The 18672-nt window shown below is 47.3% G+C and overlaps 1 protein-coding gene across 1 annotated transcript in view; it reads left to right on the top strand.

Moving 5' to 3' along the window:
- The window catches only part of ITPR1 (inositol 1,4,5-trisphosphate receptor type 1), a 322384-nt gene that overhangs the window by 278104 nt on the left and 25608 nt on the right, over positions 1-18672 (top strand). The window contains exons 54-60 of the mRNA XM_040628531.1: positions 1676-1851; positions 5989-6153; positions 10753-10948; positions 12301-12393; positions 13595-13734; positions 14428-14593; positions 17324-17484. Of these exons, the coding sequence (XP_040484465.1) occupies positions 1676-1851; positions 5989-6153; positions 10753-10948; positions 12301-12393; positions 13595-13734; positions 14428-14593; positions 17324-17484 (1097 nt within the window). The remainder of the gene's footprint in view (positions 1-1675; positions 1852-5988; positions 6154-10752; positions 10949-12300; positions 12394-13594; positions 13735-14427; positions 14594-17323; positions 17485-18672) is intronic.

Below are 18672 nucleotides of genomic sequence, written 5' to 3'. Positions count from 1 at the left end.
GAAAGAATGACAAAGACTACCTCCTAATATGGTGACTTTTCCATTTTTATGAAATTCTAGAACGTGCAAAGCTCTCGTGCTAGAAAGGAGATCAGTGGTTGCCTAAGGGTGAGGATGGGGCAAGGCAGCAACTGCAAAGATCACAGGAGCCTTTTAGGGGAATAAAAATGTTTATATCTTGATTATGTTGGCAGTTACATGTGGTTATACAGCTGTATAAGCTGCCAAAATTCATCGCGTTATAAGCTAAAAGTCAGTGGATTTTATGTGTTTTTTTTTTAAATTGGTGATGAAGGACCATCAACTTCAGAGGCGTACACACATTTGCTGTGTCACCTCAGGCCCGATACGTAATCCACAACTCGGTTTCCTCCAGAGTAAAATGAAGATAATCGTGAGCGGGCTGGGAGGGTCACGTAAACGATAATCAGCGTAAAGGGCTTAATAGGATATGTAACCACTGCTAAGTGCACAAGAAGTGACCTAAGCCTTGATATCCACGTCTTCCTGAATTTCTGAAAAGCTTCTGCCTCTCTGTGCCCATTTCTAATTAGGTTTTCTTTTGAAGGATATCAAGAGGGAGGAGGTAAGTGGTTGGGAGTGGGGCAACAGTTTCTAGAGAAAAAGTGTCTCGGCGGCATGAACACAATGAACTAGGGCAGCCGGCAGGCTCAGGGAAGAGCTGTAACTCGCAAGGGTGTCTCTTTCCTGGGTGGGGCTTCAATCCCAGCAGTTCTGGAGAAGTGAAACTCCTTTATATAAGTGGCCTTAATCATGTAGTGCTGCGTGTTTACATCTGAAGGAGACTCAAAATGTGACAGCATTTGAAATAGGGTTTTATTTTTTTTTAATGAGTGTTTTACAGAACTATATTTTTAGCCATGTTGGCTCATGTTATATAACTAAGCCGTCTCGTGGGACACTCTAAATAGAACTTGAAATAGCAAGAGATGACAAAAACTGGTATAAGCTCTTTGACTACAAGGATAATCTAATTGTAGGATGATGTTAATGATACGGAAGTTGCCTTCCTCCTTCCCTTGAAGAAATCTGATTCAGGCAGGGGACCTGCAATTTCCCTTTGCATACTTTTAATAGAAATTAGAAGTTTAGGTTTCCAGTTTGCCTTCCCGAAGAGGGAAATGTGATACATGTGTGAGTTTTATTGATTGAACAGATTCATTGGACGAGCGCCTACGGGGTGCTGAGTGCTTCCCTCAGGGAATTTTGTTGGGGGGAACCCGGTTGGGGGGCAGTTAGGGCAGGGGTGGAGGGGAGAGAAAGACAGGTAAACAGATCACCAGAAATTAATGTTCTGTAGGGATGACTGGAGTGGGTACTGAGAACACACAGAGAGGGAGGCACACCTGGCACAGTTTGCTGAAGAGGAAGGAGGTTGGGGAGGTCTCCTGGAAGAGCTGACATCTCAGCTAAGACCTACAATGAATAGGAAAGGGAAAAGAATTTCCCAGGTAGTAGGAACATGGGTCGAGGCTTGGCGGTAAGAAAACATGGATGTGTGATGGGTTACATCTGGGGCATAGTATTGGAGGTGAGAGTTCAGACACTAAGGCCACTTTGGTGATTGAAGAAAGTGTCATTCAGCCCATTTTGGTCTGTCACCTCTTACTCGGTGAAAGCACTGATCTTTGAGAGCCCCACCTTGTCTTTGCAGGAACCCTGGAGCCACACTGGTCAGGACTGCTGTGGACAGCCATGCTCATCTCTCTGGCCATTGTCATTGCCCTCCCCAAGCCCCATGGCATCCGGGCCTTAATTGCTTCTACAATTCTCCGGTTGATATTTTCGGTTGGATTACAACCCACGTTGTTTCTTCTGGGAGCTTTCAATGTAAGTATGAATACCTTCATAGCTGCGTTCTTGTGGACATACAAGCAGGAATGCCTTCCGTTCTGGCTCCTAGGATCTTTGCCTGGGCTTTCAGTGCAGAAAAAGACTGTTTGGGTCAGCTGTTTAAACAACAGAAGCAAGAGCTGCGTGGGTGGACGTCTCCCTCTTAACCTTCTCATGGTACAGTGAACCTCTTAATCTATTACCCGGGCATCCACAGTCTCCTTTTTAGGGAATGTCCCTCTCAGAAGTAAGGCAGGAAGAGGGAGGGCAGTGGAGACGTAAATTAGTTTTCCCCGTCAGATCAGAGGTTTGGTGGGACAGGAGATTTTAGCCAAATGGTCAAATATTAATGGTATAAGTCAAATAAGTCAGATATTCACTTCTGGTGGGGACCACACTTAGCCAGGAGAAGAGGCAGGAGGACTTGTTCAGACAGAAATGGAGCAAGTGGAGAGGTGAGGAGAGAATCAGGGTTATTTCAAAGTCAGTGGTGACATTTGGAAGTCTCTTTCACTGTTGTGGAAGGATAGACGCCACCTGCACCCGTAGGGGGAATTCTTAGGAAGTAGAGATAGTTCATACAGGACCATAGATCAGAGAGGTTTCCTGGTGAAAGAAAGCAAAAGGTTTGGACAGGGAAGGCACTGTGGGGATCGAAAACTGCTTTCCAGAGGTTTCTGCCCTGAGCACATAAGGAAGCTGAGGTTACTGTACAGAAATGGAAGTCATGTTGCAAAATAAGGTTAATATAGTAATTCAGTGCAGCAATTAATGTCCCCAAATGGGTATTCAGATGGCTGAGGCAGCAAGGACATTGGGGGGAGAAGGGACCACTTCAAGCTGACAACCTCCAGGGGAGAAGGCAGGGTTTCAGCTCTGTCTTGAAGAATAGGACCTGGCCAGAAAGCAGGGATTGAGAAGAGTATTTTCCTATAGGCCCCACAGGCCAGAGCAGTGGGCAAGGCCCAGGACACTTTCAAGAGACAGTCAGCAGTAGTGTTCCCCTCCACTGTGATTCAGGGAGGGCTACGTAGGACCTGCTCCCGGCACAGGTCACCAGGGCACTGCATGGTAGGAGAATGCCCTTGGGCCTCATCTTCCAGGTCAGTGTTTCCAAAGCATGCTCCAGGTTGATAAGTCTTAGGTGAAAAAGAGGTTCAGTGGTCAAATCCATGAGGGAGAGGCTGGGTTAAAAAAATTAAAGGGTTTTTACTGTAGGATTTCTGAGAGACTTTAACATGCGTGATAAGGGTTATGAATCTCCAAGAAAGGGAAACCGTGTATCTCTGTTTCCTAAACTTACTTGCCCACATTTTGTTTGAAGTATCACTTGGAATTAGTGTTGTAGAATATAGGTTGGGAAACTCTATTCCCAGTAGTGGGAAATGACTCAAGTTTTTTTGAGCAACGAAATGGCATATACAAAGAAGTATTCTTGGAAAAATGCCCTCAAGTAGTGGCATGTTATGTGGATTCAAGTGGGAGGGACTGGAGGCAGGAGGACCATTTCGGACCCCAGCAGAGCTCTTGACTAGGTATGACAAGCCTGGGTCTTGGTCATAGTGTGGAAGAAAGAAGGAAGGTACAGACACCAGAGCTACAAAGGATAGGGTAACGCGGTGGGCCTAGAGTCAGAGCCTCACGCCTGAAAGCCATGTAGGGCCTTGGTCTGGGCCCTTTTCTCCAGGTCAGGAAGGTATGACTATCTTGATGGGGCGATGAAGGAGGCAACCGCAACTCCAAATGTTTAGTCACAGGTGATGAGGAAAAGAATAATGCAACGAACTAAAGTGAAGTCATGCAGAGACCTAATTTTCAGGGTGAAAATGCACTTAAATTGTTGATTTACTAGGCTTGAGATGACAAGGCAAGCCATTAATGTTAGCTGTGACATTTGGAAACATTATGACCTGAGTGACAAAGACTTATCAGTGTTACAGAAGGGAAGGTAGGTATAATTCACTGATGTAGATATCATTAAGAGGAAGCTACTTAAGAAGGAAATATAGAATAAACAAAAAAATGAAATGGAAAAACTCAGTATTTCAGATTGTTGTCTTATGGCCTGTCTAGTTTTTTTGTTTCTCTGGGCTTTAATCATTCCACAGTCATCTCTTCTTTGACATAAATCAGTTGGGGGAAAGACTCAAATTAGGCAATTACCATTTATAGTAACAGCTGGGTGGGGAGAACTGAAATAACTATAATAAATAATTAGAGTGAATGAAAAAAGGGAAACACTCACATGGAGCATATAGGAGATGAAAGAAAGAGTAGTTATGGACAGAGAAGGAATATTGGGCATACGAGAGCCGGCGAGGCAGGACAGGGTGGTGTCCTGGCAGCCAGGCTCCGGCAGAGTGGTGGGAAGGGTGGGCTGGTGAGCCCCGTCACGTTGCAGGAGCCAGGATTAGGTGCTAAGGGCGGACAGACTGCTGCCTGCGCTCTGGCCGAGTCCTTTGTAGACTGGGGGAGAGCTGCTACAGTGGAGACGTGGGGCCAGAAGCCAGACGGTAGACTCATTAAGCAGGGTCGGTAGGAGGCGGGGACACCAGGCCAAGACGGTGAATACAGACGTGCTGCCGAAACAATGGAGGACACGAGGGCAGAAGTTGTTTAAAGGGGCGAGTGGATTCAAGTAAGGCGAACTGCTCTGTTGGAACGGCAGGAGCCGAGGCATGTCTGAGGTCCTGGAATGTTTCCCAGACCATGGCCCTTTGTTTGTTTTCCTGAAACCCCGTCAGCACCAATCATCCAGAGTCCATGGTACTTTCTCAGCCACTGAGAGATGCTATTCTAGTACTGGGTAGAATCGTAGGAGAACATGCTGGTGGACTGAACGTTTATTCTGTCTGAGAAAGCCTAGCGTTCTCTGTGGGTGTTGGCTTCCTCCCTTATCTGATTGCGGAGAAGCTCCCTTACACTGACCCGCCAGCCTGACCGGCAGGACGTCCCTAGCCTGTGGCCAAGGCGGCTAGGGGAGCAGAAGACGGTTTTAGCAAGTACATCGGGAAATCTTTCTCCCCAGCCTTCCCTTGATCCGATTCTGTCAGCATGTTGCTGGAGATGGACTTCTAGGCACGGGGTTTCCGTTAGAGGTGGAACTATGCCATACGGTAGATCAGACTCCAGCCCCAAGTGTCAGAAAACCCAGTCCACGCCAGCTGACGCGAAGGAGAAAACGCATTGATTCGTGCGACGCAGAAATGCAGGTCCTGGCTTCAGGGTGCAGCTGATTCGAGGTCCCCAGACAAGTTCCCCTTTGGGCTCTGCGTCGACCGTGCTCCGAGGCTCCGTGGTCTGGCAAGATGGATGCTGCAGCTTCTAAGCTTACATTCTCTCAGGTCCCAGGTCAGGAAGAAGGAATCAAGTTGTCTTTGGTGCAGTCCCAGGAAAGCTCTCAGTGGGCATCCCTGGTTCTGTTGGGTCATGTGACAATCCCTGAACCAGTCCTCATTGCCAGGGCAGTATAATATGCCGGTTGACTGGGATGGAGCCCCACCCGGATTTCAGGGACTGATCCATGGAAAGGGACGGATCCCCAAAGAAAAATTATTATTCCCAGAAGGGGAGGGGACAGGGAAACAACTCATCCCGAATTCCCTTCCCTTTCCCCCCCCAAGGAAAATAATTTCCTCTATGAATTTAGGAGCAATGAAAGACAAGAACTAGCTGCTTCTCATTAAATTGTAACCCTTATAATGCCTAGAATGTAACAGAAATTCAGAAAATGCTTTTATTCATGCTGATCACAGGGTTCATAGATTGAGGTGACTTCTGTGTTTGACTAACTCATACAAGAATGTTAGAAATGATTCATATCTCATTTCGAAAATCATAATTTCAGTATGTGTTAATTTTGTTTTTGTCATATACAAATGCCACTTGATTACTGTTGCTCATGAAGTTATTGGACGACCACATAATTTGTAATATGCCTGAAAAGCAAAGTAACGATATGACTTAGATCTGCAAAGTGGTTCTGGGCGGGTTTGGTGGGCACCTGGTGCAAAAGGGAGCTTCATTTGGGCACAGTTGCAGAATACCATTGTGTGAAAATGGCCCTCGGCTGTCACGAAGTCTGCATTTCGGTGTGGTCTGTGCTTATCTGTCTGTTCCCGTCATTATTCTCAGGTCTGCAATAAAATCATCTTTCTAATGAGCTTTGTGGGCAACTGTGGAACATTCACCAGAGGCTACCGAGCCATGGTTCTGGATGTTGAGTTCCTTTACCATTTGTTGTATTTGCTGATCTGCGCCATGGGCCTCTTCGTCCACGAGTTCTTCTACAGTCTGCTGGTGAGTTCCTGGTATGGAAAGATTTTACGTGGCGAAAACTAGGAGTGTTCCATGTCTCTCATCATAGACCCCTCCTTTTAAAGGTGATTGGTAAGTCTGGTCTCACAACGTCCCATAACTCATTTCCAGGATCTGGGGAAGGAAGCTACCCAGGGAGCAGGGCCGCTGGTAGACCAGGAGGTGTGTGATCGTGCAGCTTGTGTGCACATTGGACCTTTTACTTTCCAGTGGTAGACAGTGCCTACCACCTGGGTCAGGGGATGTGTCCTCCACATGCATCTTTGCCTTTCTTTCTTTCTTGGACTCAGCCAGTGCTTACCAAGGAGAATGTTTTTGAGACTGTCATCATCTGACACTTCCCATGGGATCTGCTTCCCAGGGAGAACATGTAGTGACGAAATAGGAGGAGGAGCTATTTTCAAAGTCCCAAGATCCATGACAGTGAGCTCAGGAGATTTATTGGTCCGGGAAGCCTTTTCGCTGGCAGTTATTTTGTTCCAATCTGAGCCAAGTGATTAATGTCTTGATAGACTATAAAATGAGTTGGTTCAATCAGCGTCCTCCTGAGCAGGTTTTTAAATTATAGACCAAATATCTACTTGCTTTCCCGTCATTAGAGGGAATCTAGACCTGTAGAGTTGTAGATAAGAAACCTTTGCCTTGTACCTACCATCAAATGACAAGAAGCAGAAAGTTGACTTCATCTGCAAGCAAAACTATCCGTAAAGGGCCTAGAAGAATTAAAATGTTAGGATAAAAAATGATCAAAGCCTAAGCATTGGCGTAAAACGAGGAACTTATTTGCAAAGGGTAGAGCAAAGAAAACCTTTCTGGGAAGTGGCCTCTGGACTGGTAACTTAATTGCTCTCTGCCTCAGTTTCCCATCTACAAAATGAGAACAAGCTGTCCCCCTCACAGGGCTGCCACAGGGATTATCTGCAACTGTGCACGTCAGGGCCTTAGAATAGCACTACCACACAAGAAATGCTTAGCGGTTCTAGCTATTATTACTGTCTTTGTCATCGCTTACTTCCTCTGCCATCCAAAACACCATAAAGAATTCGCCATTCAGGTCATCAGGATTAGCTCATTCCATTAGTGGTAGATGTTGGCAGGCTGAGGGAAATGGATTGTTTTACCTCATTTTAAAATAGGTCTGGCTATAGTTTGAGGTTTTAGGCAAAGACGTCTCGGGATGTACTTGCGATTGCCATTATGTGGCCTATTTTGGTCACTCTGTATCAGAAATCTTGAGAGCTCCGTGTATATTTCTGGGCCTTTTTGTCTCCTACAGTCACGTCCCTGGATAAGGATCTGGTTTTGGAGTCAGGGAGACCCACGTCCTCCTGGGCAAAGAGGCAGAGCTCAGTGGGAGGTCTCTCTCATCCCAACCGAGGGATCTCTCCCAAGAGACAGGAGATTCTGCTTCCGACCATGCTGTCTCTTCCTGGGAGGGTGTGACTTTGCCTACGTTCTGTGTCCCGTTGGCTTCGTTTCCCTGTCTGTACCTTCAGACCCTCTGCTTCTGGTCCTTGGAGATGCCGGCTAGTGCCCGTGCTAGATGCAGGGCTGCCGTGGTGAGACAGACCACTCTCCTCTCTGCCCTCCCAGGCCTCATGGTCCACAAAATCATCGTTACCGCCATTTATTGACTGTTCCCCAGGTGATCTTTTCATACAGTCTCTCACCATGACTTCTGAGGTAGATGGTATCTGCAAATGACAGATGGTGAAACTGAGGCTTGGTGAGGTTAGGTAACTTGCCCAGAGTCACCCAGTAAGTGCCAGAGACCGGATAGCAGCTGAGCTCTGGTGACCGCCGAGTCAGTTTGTAAGCCCAGCCCCAAACTGCCTTTCATCTGAGCTCGTGAAAAAGTCCCTGCTTCAGGGTGGCTGGTATTTCCCAGTGCAGTTTGCATTCTTGCTTTCACGTCCCTCATCTGTCACAGAAACAGTAGCTCCGAGCTGCCAGTGCCACCTGAGCTCAGCTCGCTTTTAGAGAACTCACCAGGATCCAACTAGATGGTGGCTCTCGGATGTACTTCTGGGCCGTGGCTTGTCTGTGACCTCAGGTGACATGTTACTCTTAGTATCAAAAGTAGTATTTAACATGTTTATTGAGAATCACAGACAAAATACTGAAACCTGCGACAGAAAGGAATTGGAGAGAGACCTCCAGCAGGGAAAACCCACATCTCCCGGGGTCGTGAAAGCCCCAAGCCAGCAGACCAGAAAAGGACTGGGAGAGTGGGGCCCCAGACTGGCTGAACCCGGTCTTGAGCCTACATCCAAATGTGTCCTTAGAAAACGTTAACACCCCGAGATGAAAATGTGCGAAGTCCACGGAAGGGCAGGTAACGGGAGGAGAAATCCATATGGCCAGTGAACATGGAAGAATGTTCAACCTTAATGCTAAACGCAGACATGCTAATTAAAACAACAGAGTGATCCCGAGCTGTACCTGCGACGTTTGGAAGGGTTCAAAAGCCTGAGCACGTCCAGGTCTCAGAAGGGTGTGCTTTGGCGGCCCCCGTCCCCTGACAGCGTGGAGTATAAATCCGTATGGCCTTTCTGGAAAGCAATGGGGCGATATGTGTCTGTTGCAACATTTGACCCAACAGTTGCATTTCTGGAAATTCTCCAAAAAGAAATAACTGACAAGTATATATAGAGGCAAGTACAGAGGTGTTCATCACAGCATTATTTTTAATGACATGCAATTGGAAACATCTTGACTGTTTAAAAAACAAGTAAATATTTTGGTTAAGTAAACTGTGGGTTTTCCGTACAGTGGCATCCTAGGTGATCATTTCGGACACAAAAATGTTCATGATTGCTTGGTGAAAGGGGCTGACTGTATGCCAGTATTACATTTATATGTATAACAGTTTTCCAGTGTAGTAAGGGCAGAAGAAATAACTTGAGTAGATGGTGGGGTTATTGGTGATTTTTATTTTTCTTTGTGCTTTTCTGTGTTGTCCAAGTTTTCTCCATTGAACATGTGTAATTTTCCAATTAGAAGAAAGTTTTTCCTTTATAAAGTAATGCATGTCCATTACCTTAAAGTCGGAAATTACAGATGAGTGAAAAAAGAAATCACTTGTCATTGCAATGAGTTGGTGGCTGTATGATCTTAGAGTTCCCACCCCACAACACAAGTGTCATTTGTTTGTTGTCTGAAGTTGCTCTCACTTGCTGCTTCATAGTGGGTTGCTGGAAAATATTTAACCAACTGTAACAGCAACATTAGCCTTTTGTACTCTTCTACTGCTGAAACGCCTCTTCCTTGCTTCCTTCCCTTTGAGTCTCCTACTATACCCGGTGCCCTGCCCACAGGTCTCAGGACACAGATTGGCCTTATGGAGGCAGAAGGGCTAATTGACCAGAAAATGAACTCAGATGTAAAACTATAAATTGGAAGGGACTCGGACATCAGCTAGTTCAGAGATTGATCAACACCTTATTACAAATTAAAAGCGGAGTGAGGATTCAAACCCTTGTCCCCTGACTCACTTGGCTGTGCAGTCATGCCCCAAAGCCGTGTGGAGGCAGGACCTTCAGAAGATTCAGTGTCAGCACAGAGGCCACATTAAAACTAGCCCCCTGGTCCAAGAATAAGCCCACAGAGCTCTCCTCCACGGCTCTGTACTCTTCCTGCAGCCGAATATCTGAGAAAACCAGCCCTCAGTACCGCATACCTAGAAGTACCCACAGGCCAACTTCTCGCAAAGAGCAAGTAGTCTCTTAGCAGAGGGCGAGCCTAGACTGTGAGCCCGCAGTGCACTGCGGGAGTTCTTGGGGGCGGGGGAGCCATTAGGGAGATGGGAAGGGTTTAGGCTTCCTGGTGTGTTCCCACCACCAGTGTCCCTGCCAGGAGCTGTGTGACCTTAGCCCAGTCCCTCATCAGGAAACGATCGTTACCATGTACTGTGCACACTCAACACGGAAGTGTGGCTGTACGCGATGTACCGGACACAGTACACATCACGCAGCTACGGTTCACCCGGCGCCCTGTCCTCCTGTCTGTAGTGGAGGAAACGGGAGTCTCAGGGGGAAGGAGAAAGTACCGAGCCCACTGTCCCGATGTCCTGTGCTTGAGCTAAGATGGCACCTCGCACTCCAGAGTCCCTGCTGCCTGCACTGGGCTGCTGTACGTGGCCTTCCCTGGGAGACTGTAAGCTCTGGGAGGACAAGGACCAGGGCTTGTCCGATCCTGTACCCAGAGTGGCTGGCCCTTAGCAGAAACTCAGTAACTCCTCCCTACACGAAGGCATGCCAGGACCCTCATCACTTTGCTCTCCCTTGTCTCCTTAAACTCCCTGGTACTACCCTGTATTTTCTCCATCCCCAGGACCTCTCAGCTGTCTGAGTACCATTGGAAATTGCTAGTACTTCCCGCCCACCTTTTCTATGCTAATGTTCCCCATCTTGGTTTTCACTAAGACAAGCACGCAGAAGTGTTACGATAATAGAATGCTTTTGAGTTTCTAAAAGGGTAAATTCTCTATAAGTCAAGTTTTCATTATGAGATATTTGGGTACATCTAACATAGAGACTTCTTAAAACTGTCCCATTGTCTTCTCTTTGTTCGTTTTTAAAGCTTTTTGATTTGGTATACAGAGAAGAGACTCTGCTTAATGTCATTAAAAGTGTCACTCGCAATGGACGGTCCATCATCCTGACAGCTGTTCTGGCTTTGATCCTGGTTTACCTGTTCTCAATAGTGGGCTATCTTTTCTTCAAAGACGATTTTATCTTGGAAGTAGATAGGTTACCCAATGAAACCGCTCTTCCAGGTGAGTTTGAGATCTTCGGGTCTTTTTCATGTTAAGAGAACAGTTCTTGATTGTCCGTGAACTAAAGAGAACGAGGACATTAGCAATGTAGGTATCTCCCAAGCACTTGGACCACGAATTCTGATTCCAGGGCTTGGTTCTCGCTTTATTCCAAGGGTGTGTGGGATGTCCGATGCTGAGTGTAAGTGTCCAGAGCCTACATTTAACCTAGTCACTAAAGTCAGATTTTAAACTAATACAAATTATTCAAAAACAATTGGACCCTGTATTTCAAAAGCAAAGGGGGATGCATCCCTCTGGCTTGGTAAATCTACTTCTAGGAATTTATCCTTCAAGGAAGCAGCTGCTGCCTGTGCGTGTAGAACCAGACGTATATGGAAGAATGTTCAATGCAGTGTGAGAGTGGAACCAGTCCCGATGTAGAATGTTCCATCAGATGATGGGCCTATGGGGCGGCATCCCCTGCAGATAGGGCACATCTTTGTAAACCTCCAGGGAAAAGCAACCATAACTATAATAGGATCCATGTGTATTTTTTTAAAAATGAAAAAGCTCATATATGTCTTTTAAAATATGGAAGAATATTATCCCCCCCCCCAGCAGTGGCTGTCTCTGGGGCTTTTTTTTTTTTTTTTTTACTATATGCAAGTTTGACAGTGAGCTTATATTATTTTTATATAGAGCAAGAACAGAAGACAGTTCCAATTTTGAGAATGAAGTAAAATGATCATATATTTGAGTGATACCCAAGTGTTCCTTGTCTCAATTAAAATATTTTAACACCATTAAGTGAAATGTTACCGGTTTGTTTTTTTATCGGGTAGCCAGAGGCCCTGAGTCCAAGGAACAAACTAGAATTATTATCACTGGCTAAGCCAGGCAGCCTTGTTCTCCCAAATGCTGCATTCTTGGCATGTAACTCGAGCCTCCAGGTTGACACTAAGTGAAATGTGCTGCCAACCATCTTAGGGTTCCGAACTAAACTGGTCTGGACCTTGGATTTCCGCTCCTGCTTGCTGATGCTTTTTGTGCAGACTTGGTGTAAATCTTGCTGGAGTCTGTACATACAGTAGTATTTGTCAAAGAGTTTCAGCTGTGTGTCTTTAAAGTTGGAGAGGTGCTATTTAAGTGCGATATTTCTAGTAAGCCTACAGGAATTGACATTTCTGGCTTCTTTCCCATCCAGATCACCAAATGAAAGTGTAAATTGCATCTCTGCCTTGAATTTATATGCAGGAATGTAGGGTGTTATTTATGTAAAGAATTGTTTAATCAGCCGTGAATTGGGGACTTCAAACATTTTAACCATATGCTGCCAGATTGTTCATCATAAAATTTCCTCTCTTTCCCAGAAGCCGGCGAGAGTTTGGCAAGCGAGTTCCTATACTCTGACGTGTGTAGGGTGGAGACTGGGGAGAACTGCTCCTCTCCTGCACCCAAAGAAGGTAGGACCTTGTAGGCTGAAGCCCCATGGTAGTGTTAGGCTCCTCTGGAAGCTTAGATGGTGCACATAACATTGGAAGCAGGTGGAAGCAGATTTACTGTTCGGAAGCAAGGCCAGTAGCAAAGGGGAAAGGCTGGGAGAGTGGAGGGAAAGAAGGCTACATGGGAAGAAAATACCTGCTTGGTTGATTCAGCCACCACTTACTGGGTGCCCCCTATTTGCCAAGGACCCTGTTATATTCTAAGATACAGTAGTATGGTGGAGGGGACAGGCGGGCAGGCACCTAGGTGATTACTAGACAGTATGTTAAATGCTAGAAATAAGGAAGGATTACAGAAGATAGGCACCTGGCCTAATACTGGAGTAAGGGTATAACCAAGGAGGTGATCGTTAAACTAAAACAGTAGAATCTTGGACAGTGGAGGAGGGTTAGGTGTTCCAGTTAGAGGGCATAGGGTGTCCAAAGGCTTGGAGGTAGAATATAGTGTGTTGAAGGAGGTAACGATCATGAGGAAGAGTAGTAGCAAGAAGTGAAGCCAGGGAGGTCAACAAAAGGCCAGATCACGAAGGGTCTTACATGTTAGGCTGAGGAGGTTAAACTTCACCAAAAGAATGAAAAGAAGTTGAAGGGTGGGGGGAGTGATATGATGAGATCTGTTTGAGCAAGACCATTCTCCCTGCAACTACTGAAAAGAACAAGATAGGCAGCAAGACCTGGTTCTTCCTCCAAAAATGATTAAGAATGGGCCATGTCCAATATAAAGCTATTTATCCAGGGGACCTGCTGTAAAACATGGCTGGATTTAGCCTGTGAGGAGCCTAGGTCCTGTGGGATTACCCTCAGCTGAGAGACAAGACGCTTGTGACCCAGAATATTAAGTAACGTATCTAAGGTCTAATGCCTGTTCAGAGCTGGGACTGGAGTTTACATCTGAAAAGGATGGGGAATATTTTGGATTTAATACAGGGAAAGGCAGTTCTGACTTGGCTTGAGAAACTAGCAAGGGTTGGTGATGAAAACAGAATTGCCCCGGGTAACGTCAGCTTTGTGAAAGAAAGCCTTTGACACTTGATTCTTTAGTTTTATTCTTTCTTGTTCCTGCGTGTGGCGGGTGAGCTGGCATTCAGGGCACACCGGCTCAAAGTCGCGGTCTCTCCTCTCCCACACGTTGTAAGTCTGTTGTTCCTCACCGTGTTCGTAGAGCTGGTCCTTGCGGAAGAGACGGAGCAAGACAAAGAGCACACGTGTGAGACTCTGCTCATGTGCATCGTCACGGTGCTGAGTCACGGGCTGAGGAGCGGGGGCGGAGTGGGAGACGTGCTCAGGAAGCCATCCAAAGAGGTAACTGAGGGCTTCAGAGGGGAGGGGGTGGGGGAATGGGATAGACCGGGGATGGGTAGTAAGGAGGGCACGTATTGCATGGTGCACTGGGTGTTAATACGCAACTAATGAATCATCGAACTTTACATCGGAAACCGGGGATGTACTGTATGGTGACTAACATAGTGTAATAAAAAATCATTAAAAAAAAAAAAAAACAAAGAGGTAGCTGGATCCCGAGGGGAAGGGAGAGGGGCGGGGGTGGGGGGCGAGAGCGCAAGGCGGAGCTCGCGGAAGCCGAAGACAAAGCAGAGCCGGCGAGGTGCGCGGTGGCCGTGCAGAGCCAGCGGACGCTTCCTGCCCGCCGACCGCCCTGGCACGGGGCAGGAACCCCTGCCCCATGGGAGGGCGCAGCTCTCCAGGCGGGGTCTGGCCTGCCTGAACCCGTGTCCTAGACACCTTAGAGCCCAGGGAGCTGCTGTCATGCACGCGCCACGCAACACTGGCAGAACCCACCCTTTGGACAAAGGGTGTGAAAAGAGACACAGTTGTGACTTTCCAAGTTTGATGCCCAGTTTAACTTGCGACAGAGCAGACCCATGGGGTGAGGGTGAGCCATGAAGGTTGGGCCCCCAAATCTTCTTCCTTCTGCCCTGAGCTCTGCAGACCAAAGGCAGTGGGGTAACCTCACTGATGGTGACACCTCTTTTCTAGGAGCCCCTCTTTGCTGCTAGAGTGATCTATGACCTCTTGTTCTTCTTCATGGTCATCATCATCGTCCTTAATCTGATTTTCGGGGTCATCATTGACACCTTTGCTGACCTGAGGAGCGAGAAGCAGAAGAAGGAGGAGATCTTAAAGACCACGTGCTTTATCTGCGGTGAGTGTGGCCGTCTGGCTTTCGCAGGCGAGCTCAGGCCCCACGGACCGGATGGGCTGCATGCAGGCTTTCTGTGGCAAGGCGCCATTGCCCCCTCAAGCCTCTCTGCCCCTGGCGTTGGGGGGACCTCTCCTCTGCCTCCCTTCTGCTGGGGGCTTTTTGCAGCCGTGGGACCCGGTCAGCAGTTCTCGGCACCAGCGTGCCCGCAGGAATGAAAGTTCCGGTGGCAGACACGTGATCGCACATGATTTGAAATGAATGTGCCTTGGGATCTTTTTGTTTTTGGGGGGGCTGCCGAGCATCTCTTGGTCCCCTCCTAATAACTAGACTGGAGATCTTTCATCCAGTGCCAGCCTGTGGATGTCTCCGTTGCAGATGGTATCGGGCATTAAATGAAAGACTATTCCTCTCAGAGGGTAGGGTGAAGGTGTCCAGAGCCTGGGCTCAGGAGTCAACCTAGGTTCTGATTAAGTTTCTGCTGCTTACGAGTTGCATAATCTTGGTATAGTCGCTTCACTGTCTGTACTTTCATTCTCCATCTGTAAAATGGGTACAGTAATATGTACTTCTCTGCGTTATTGTGGGGCTGAGAGAGCTAGTCCGTGTAACATCCTAGCACAGAACCCGCACATTGTAGGTGCTCAGTGATAAGTAGTAAACTGCTACAGAAGACGGGTGCATGGGGTGCCCAAGAAACCACTGTCAGTAGAGCCAGAGGGAGGTGCGTGGAAACGTAAACTAATCATGTAGGAATCTGGCAGCTGAGTGGTCATTTCCCGATTGTTCATAATACAGTTACTCTGAATATATAAGTTTCATACTGGTACATCTACTCAAAAAATGAGCATTTTCCATTTAAACACTTAAATCTGCTTTTTGCCCCCTTAAAACCACTTCAAGCTTTTTGTTTTGAAATAATGCCAGAATTACAGAAAAGCGATAAGAACAATACACAGTATTTCTTATCTACTTTTCATCCAGGGTCCCCACATACTGATATCTTACTTCATTTGCTTGTTCATACACACAGGGTTTCTAATAGTCTGCGATCCACTGGCATGATGCCCCTTGATCCCTACATATTTCAGTATATATCTCCTAAGCAAGAACCTTCTGTCATAAATACGCAGTGTAGTTACCAAGATGAGGAAGTTAGCAAAGATGCCGTGCTGTCGCTCAGTCTGCAGACCCTATTCCTATTTCGCCCTTTAGCCCAGTAACGCCCTTTATAGCCAGTGGAAGCCCAGGTCATGTTGCATTCCGTTGCCATGGCTCTTGAGCCTCCGTTGACATTTTAAAGACTTTGGTCAGTTACTGTGTAGACTGTCCCTTGGGTTGGGTTTCTCTGACATTCTCTCATGGCAGAATTGGGGTTATGCATGTTGTGTAGGAACACCAAAGAAATGTGGTTTATTCTCCTCACTGCATCGTTTCAGGAGGCACGTGATGCCTGTTCCTCTTCTAACTGGTGATATTAACTCCAGTCACCTGGTTAAGGTGTTAATCGCCAGGGTTCTCCACTAAAGGTTAGGTTTTATTTTTCTCTTTGTAGTTAGGAAACATTTTATGAGGAGCTATTTTGAGACCATGTAAATATCCCATTATTCCTCAAATTAAACGTTAATCCACTAGCTTTAATGTCCAAGGAGGATTCCTGCCTGACTCTTTTATTATGTTAGCTGTCCAGTGATGATTTTCTTATTTTATTTCTACATTTGTTAATTGGCTTTTTAAGAGAGAACTTTCGCTTTTCATGTAGGTACGTATACTCTCTATGTATTAATACTTTTGTTACTTGTGACAACGTGGATTCCTGTATTTTTATTTAATCCAGTGGATTATGAGCCTTTAATGTCATTTGTTTCGATGCTTAGATTGCCCCAGATGTGTCCCGCCCTTCAAGCTGGTTTCTCTGTTTTATCATATCACTGTAATTTTTTATGTACTTCCTTACTTTCTTAGGGTCTTGAGATAGTCCAGGTTCAAGCTTCACTTGTACCTCCCTGGCCCAGCCCTGGCATTGCCCATTTTTCCAAAAAGCCCTGGTTCTTTCTAGTGGAGAAGGGTGTTTAGAAGCTAAGATCTGGGGACTGGGTGTGTGCATTCCAGCTGCTGTGCCCCCGCCCCAGGGCTTATTAGGGCGCAGAGTAGACGTGTACATGCACGTGTGTGGGTGTTTGTGGGAGCATACACATGCCACACACTTCTGTATCGATTTTTATAAACATGTGGAAAAGGATGAGTTCACACCCATGCCTCTCACTCCAGTTCACGATTACAGGCTTTCTTTCTCCCTTTCCGTATTTGTGCTCCCTCCTCTGACAGTGAGAAATCGAGCTCCTATTATACGTCACATATTTCCTTGCTCCATCCAAGAATCCACAGAAACTAGTTTCACCGTGGCTCACCCAGACCTCTGCAAACTACAGACGTACCAGCTGAAGTTCCAAATGTGTTTAAAGCCCCCCCCCCCCATTCCCTGACAAGGCCACTGAAGCACATGGAGACTAAACAGTGACTGCAAGGGGGCAGAGGTGGGATTCAGGCCCGGTCCCTCTGCCCCGCACCCTGGGTTTCCCTGCGCTGATGTAAGAGGCCGTGCGCGGAGGAGGCCACAGCACCGTCCTCCGCACAAAGATGGGAGCTAGACCCGCAGCCCCCGCGGACGGTCCTCTCGCACTTTTCCGCCCCGGGGCTGCTCACTTGGGGCTGGGCTTTCCGTCTCCGCAGGCTTGGAGAGAGACAAGTTCGACAACAAGACCGTCACCTTTGAAGAGCACATCAAGGAGGAACACAACATGTGGCATTACCTGTGCTTCATCGTGCTGGTGAAGGTGAAGGACTCCACAGAGTACACGGGGCCCGAGAGCTACGTGGCGGAAATGATCAAGGTGAGCGGGACGCCCGTGAGGGCGGCGAGCCGGTCACACGGCAGAAAGAGAAGGGCTACCGTGTCCTGGGCCGCGGAGCTCTTAGCCTCGGTGAGGCATTAGACTGCTCATTAACTTTGTGCGGCCTCTCAAGTGACCGGTAGAAGCGGCAGACAGGTGGTATTAACCCCATGTTAACGGAGGAGATAGTGAGGCTCTAAGAGACTTGCCCCGGCATCCTCCCTGGGGCTGGGCTTTTACCCGACATCTAGCGCCACCATCCGGTTTCCCATCTCTACGCGCTCAGCCTCTTTTCTTCATAATGGATCCTTCTCTTTTTTCTCTTTAAATAAGACCTGGTCCCTGAGAGAGAACTTTAAACAGTGATCGTTGATGGAATTCATTCAGCCTGGTTTATTTGCTCATTTGTTAGGCCTCGGCCTCGCCTTTCTGGGAGATGCTTTGCTGATCGTTAGGAAGGGATTGTATGATGGAGGCATTGGAGTCCCAAATTAATCTTCTTGCTGATGGGGAGCGTGACCACCGTGTCCTGGGAAGAGGGGGAGCTGCCACAGCTTTCCAGAGCACTCTTCTCGGTCAGGACTTCGCGGAGGCACCGAACGTGTGCCGTGGGAGTCCCAGGCCAGCTGTCCTTTCATACCTGTGGTTTCTGAACCTCATTAAAATGTTCAGGGGCATTGGTAAAGTGAGGAGGCATGAACTGTGAAGTCTAGGGAGCCTCTGTGATTTACACGAGCTCACTTTGGGGAGAGGGAGCCGTTCGCTCTTAAGAAAGACGACACAATTCACTGACTCTCCTTCCAGTTGCCAAGGACTTAAGCACTCAGCCTGATAATGAGTTATCCTAAACGAACCCTTCTGTGTTTTTTATGCAGCTGTGATCTTAAAGCTTTTAATATAAAGAAATCTCAGGTGACGTCTGTTCCCGTAAATAGCATCACTCATGCAGCAGACGCAGGCAGGCTTCTAGTTTTATTGCTGGCAGGCCAGCAGTCACGTGGTGTTATTCTTGAGCCCGTGCCCACCCCCCCACCCCCACCATGTAGCACCGCTGGGAGGCCTCTGCAGGCTCTGGAGGGCTTTCTGGTGATTCTGTGCCATCTGTACCCCTGAGGTGCTTCACGTCGAATTCCTTTCTTCTCAGATTTAATGTGCATAGAAATCACCTGGAGATGTGGGAGTTTGGCT

The sequence above is a fragment of the Ursus maritimus genome, unplaced genomic scaffold, assembly GCF_017311325.1.
Source record: "Ursus maritimus isolate PB19 unplaced genomic scaffold, ASM1731132v1 scaffold_14, whole genome shotgun sequence".
NCBI classification, from domain to species: domain Eukaryota; kingdom Metazoa; phylum Chordata; class Mammalia; order Carnivora; family Ursidae; genus Ursus; species Ursus maritimus.
This window is presented reverse-complemented; position numbering and strand designations above follow the sequence as displayed.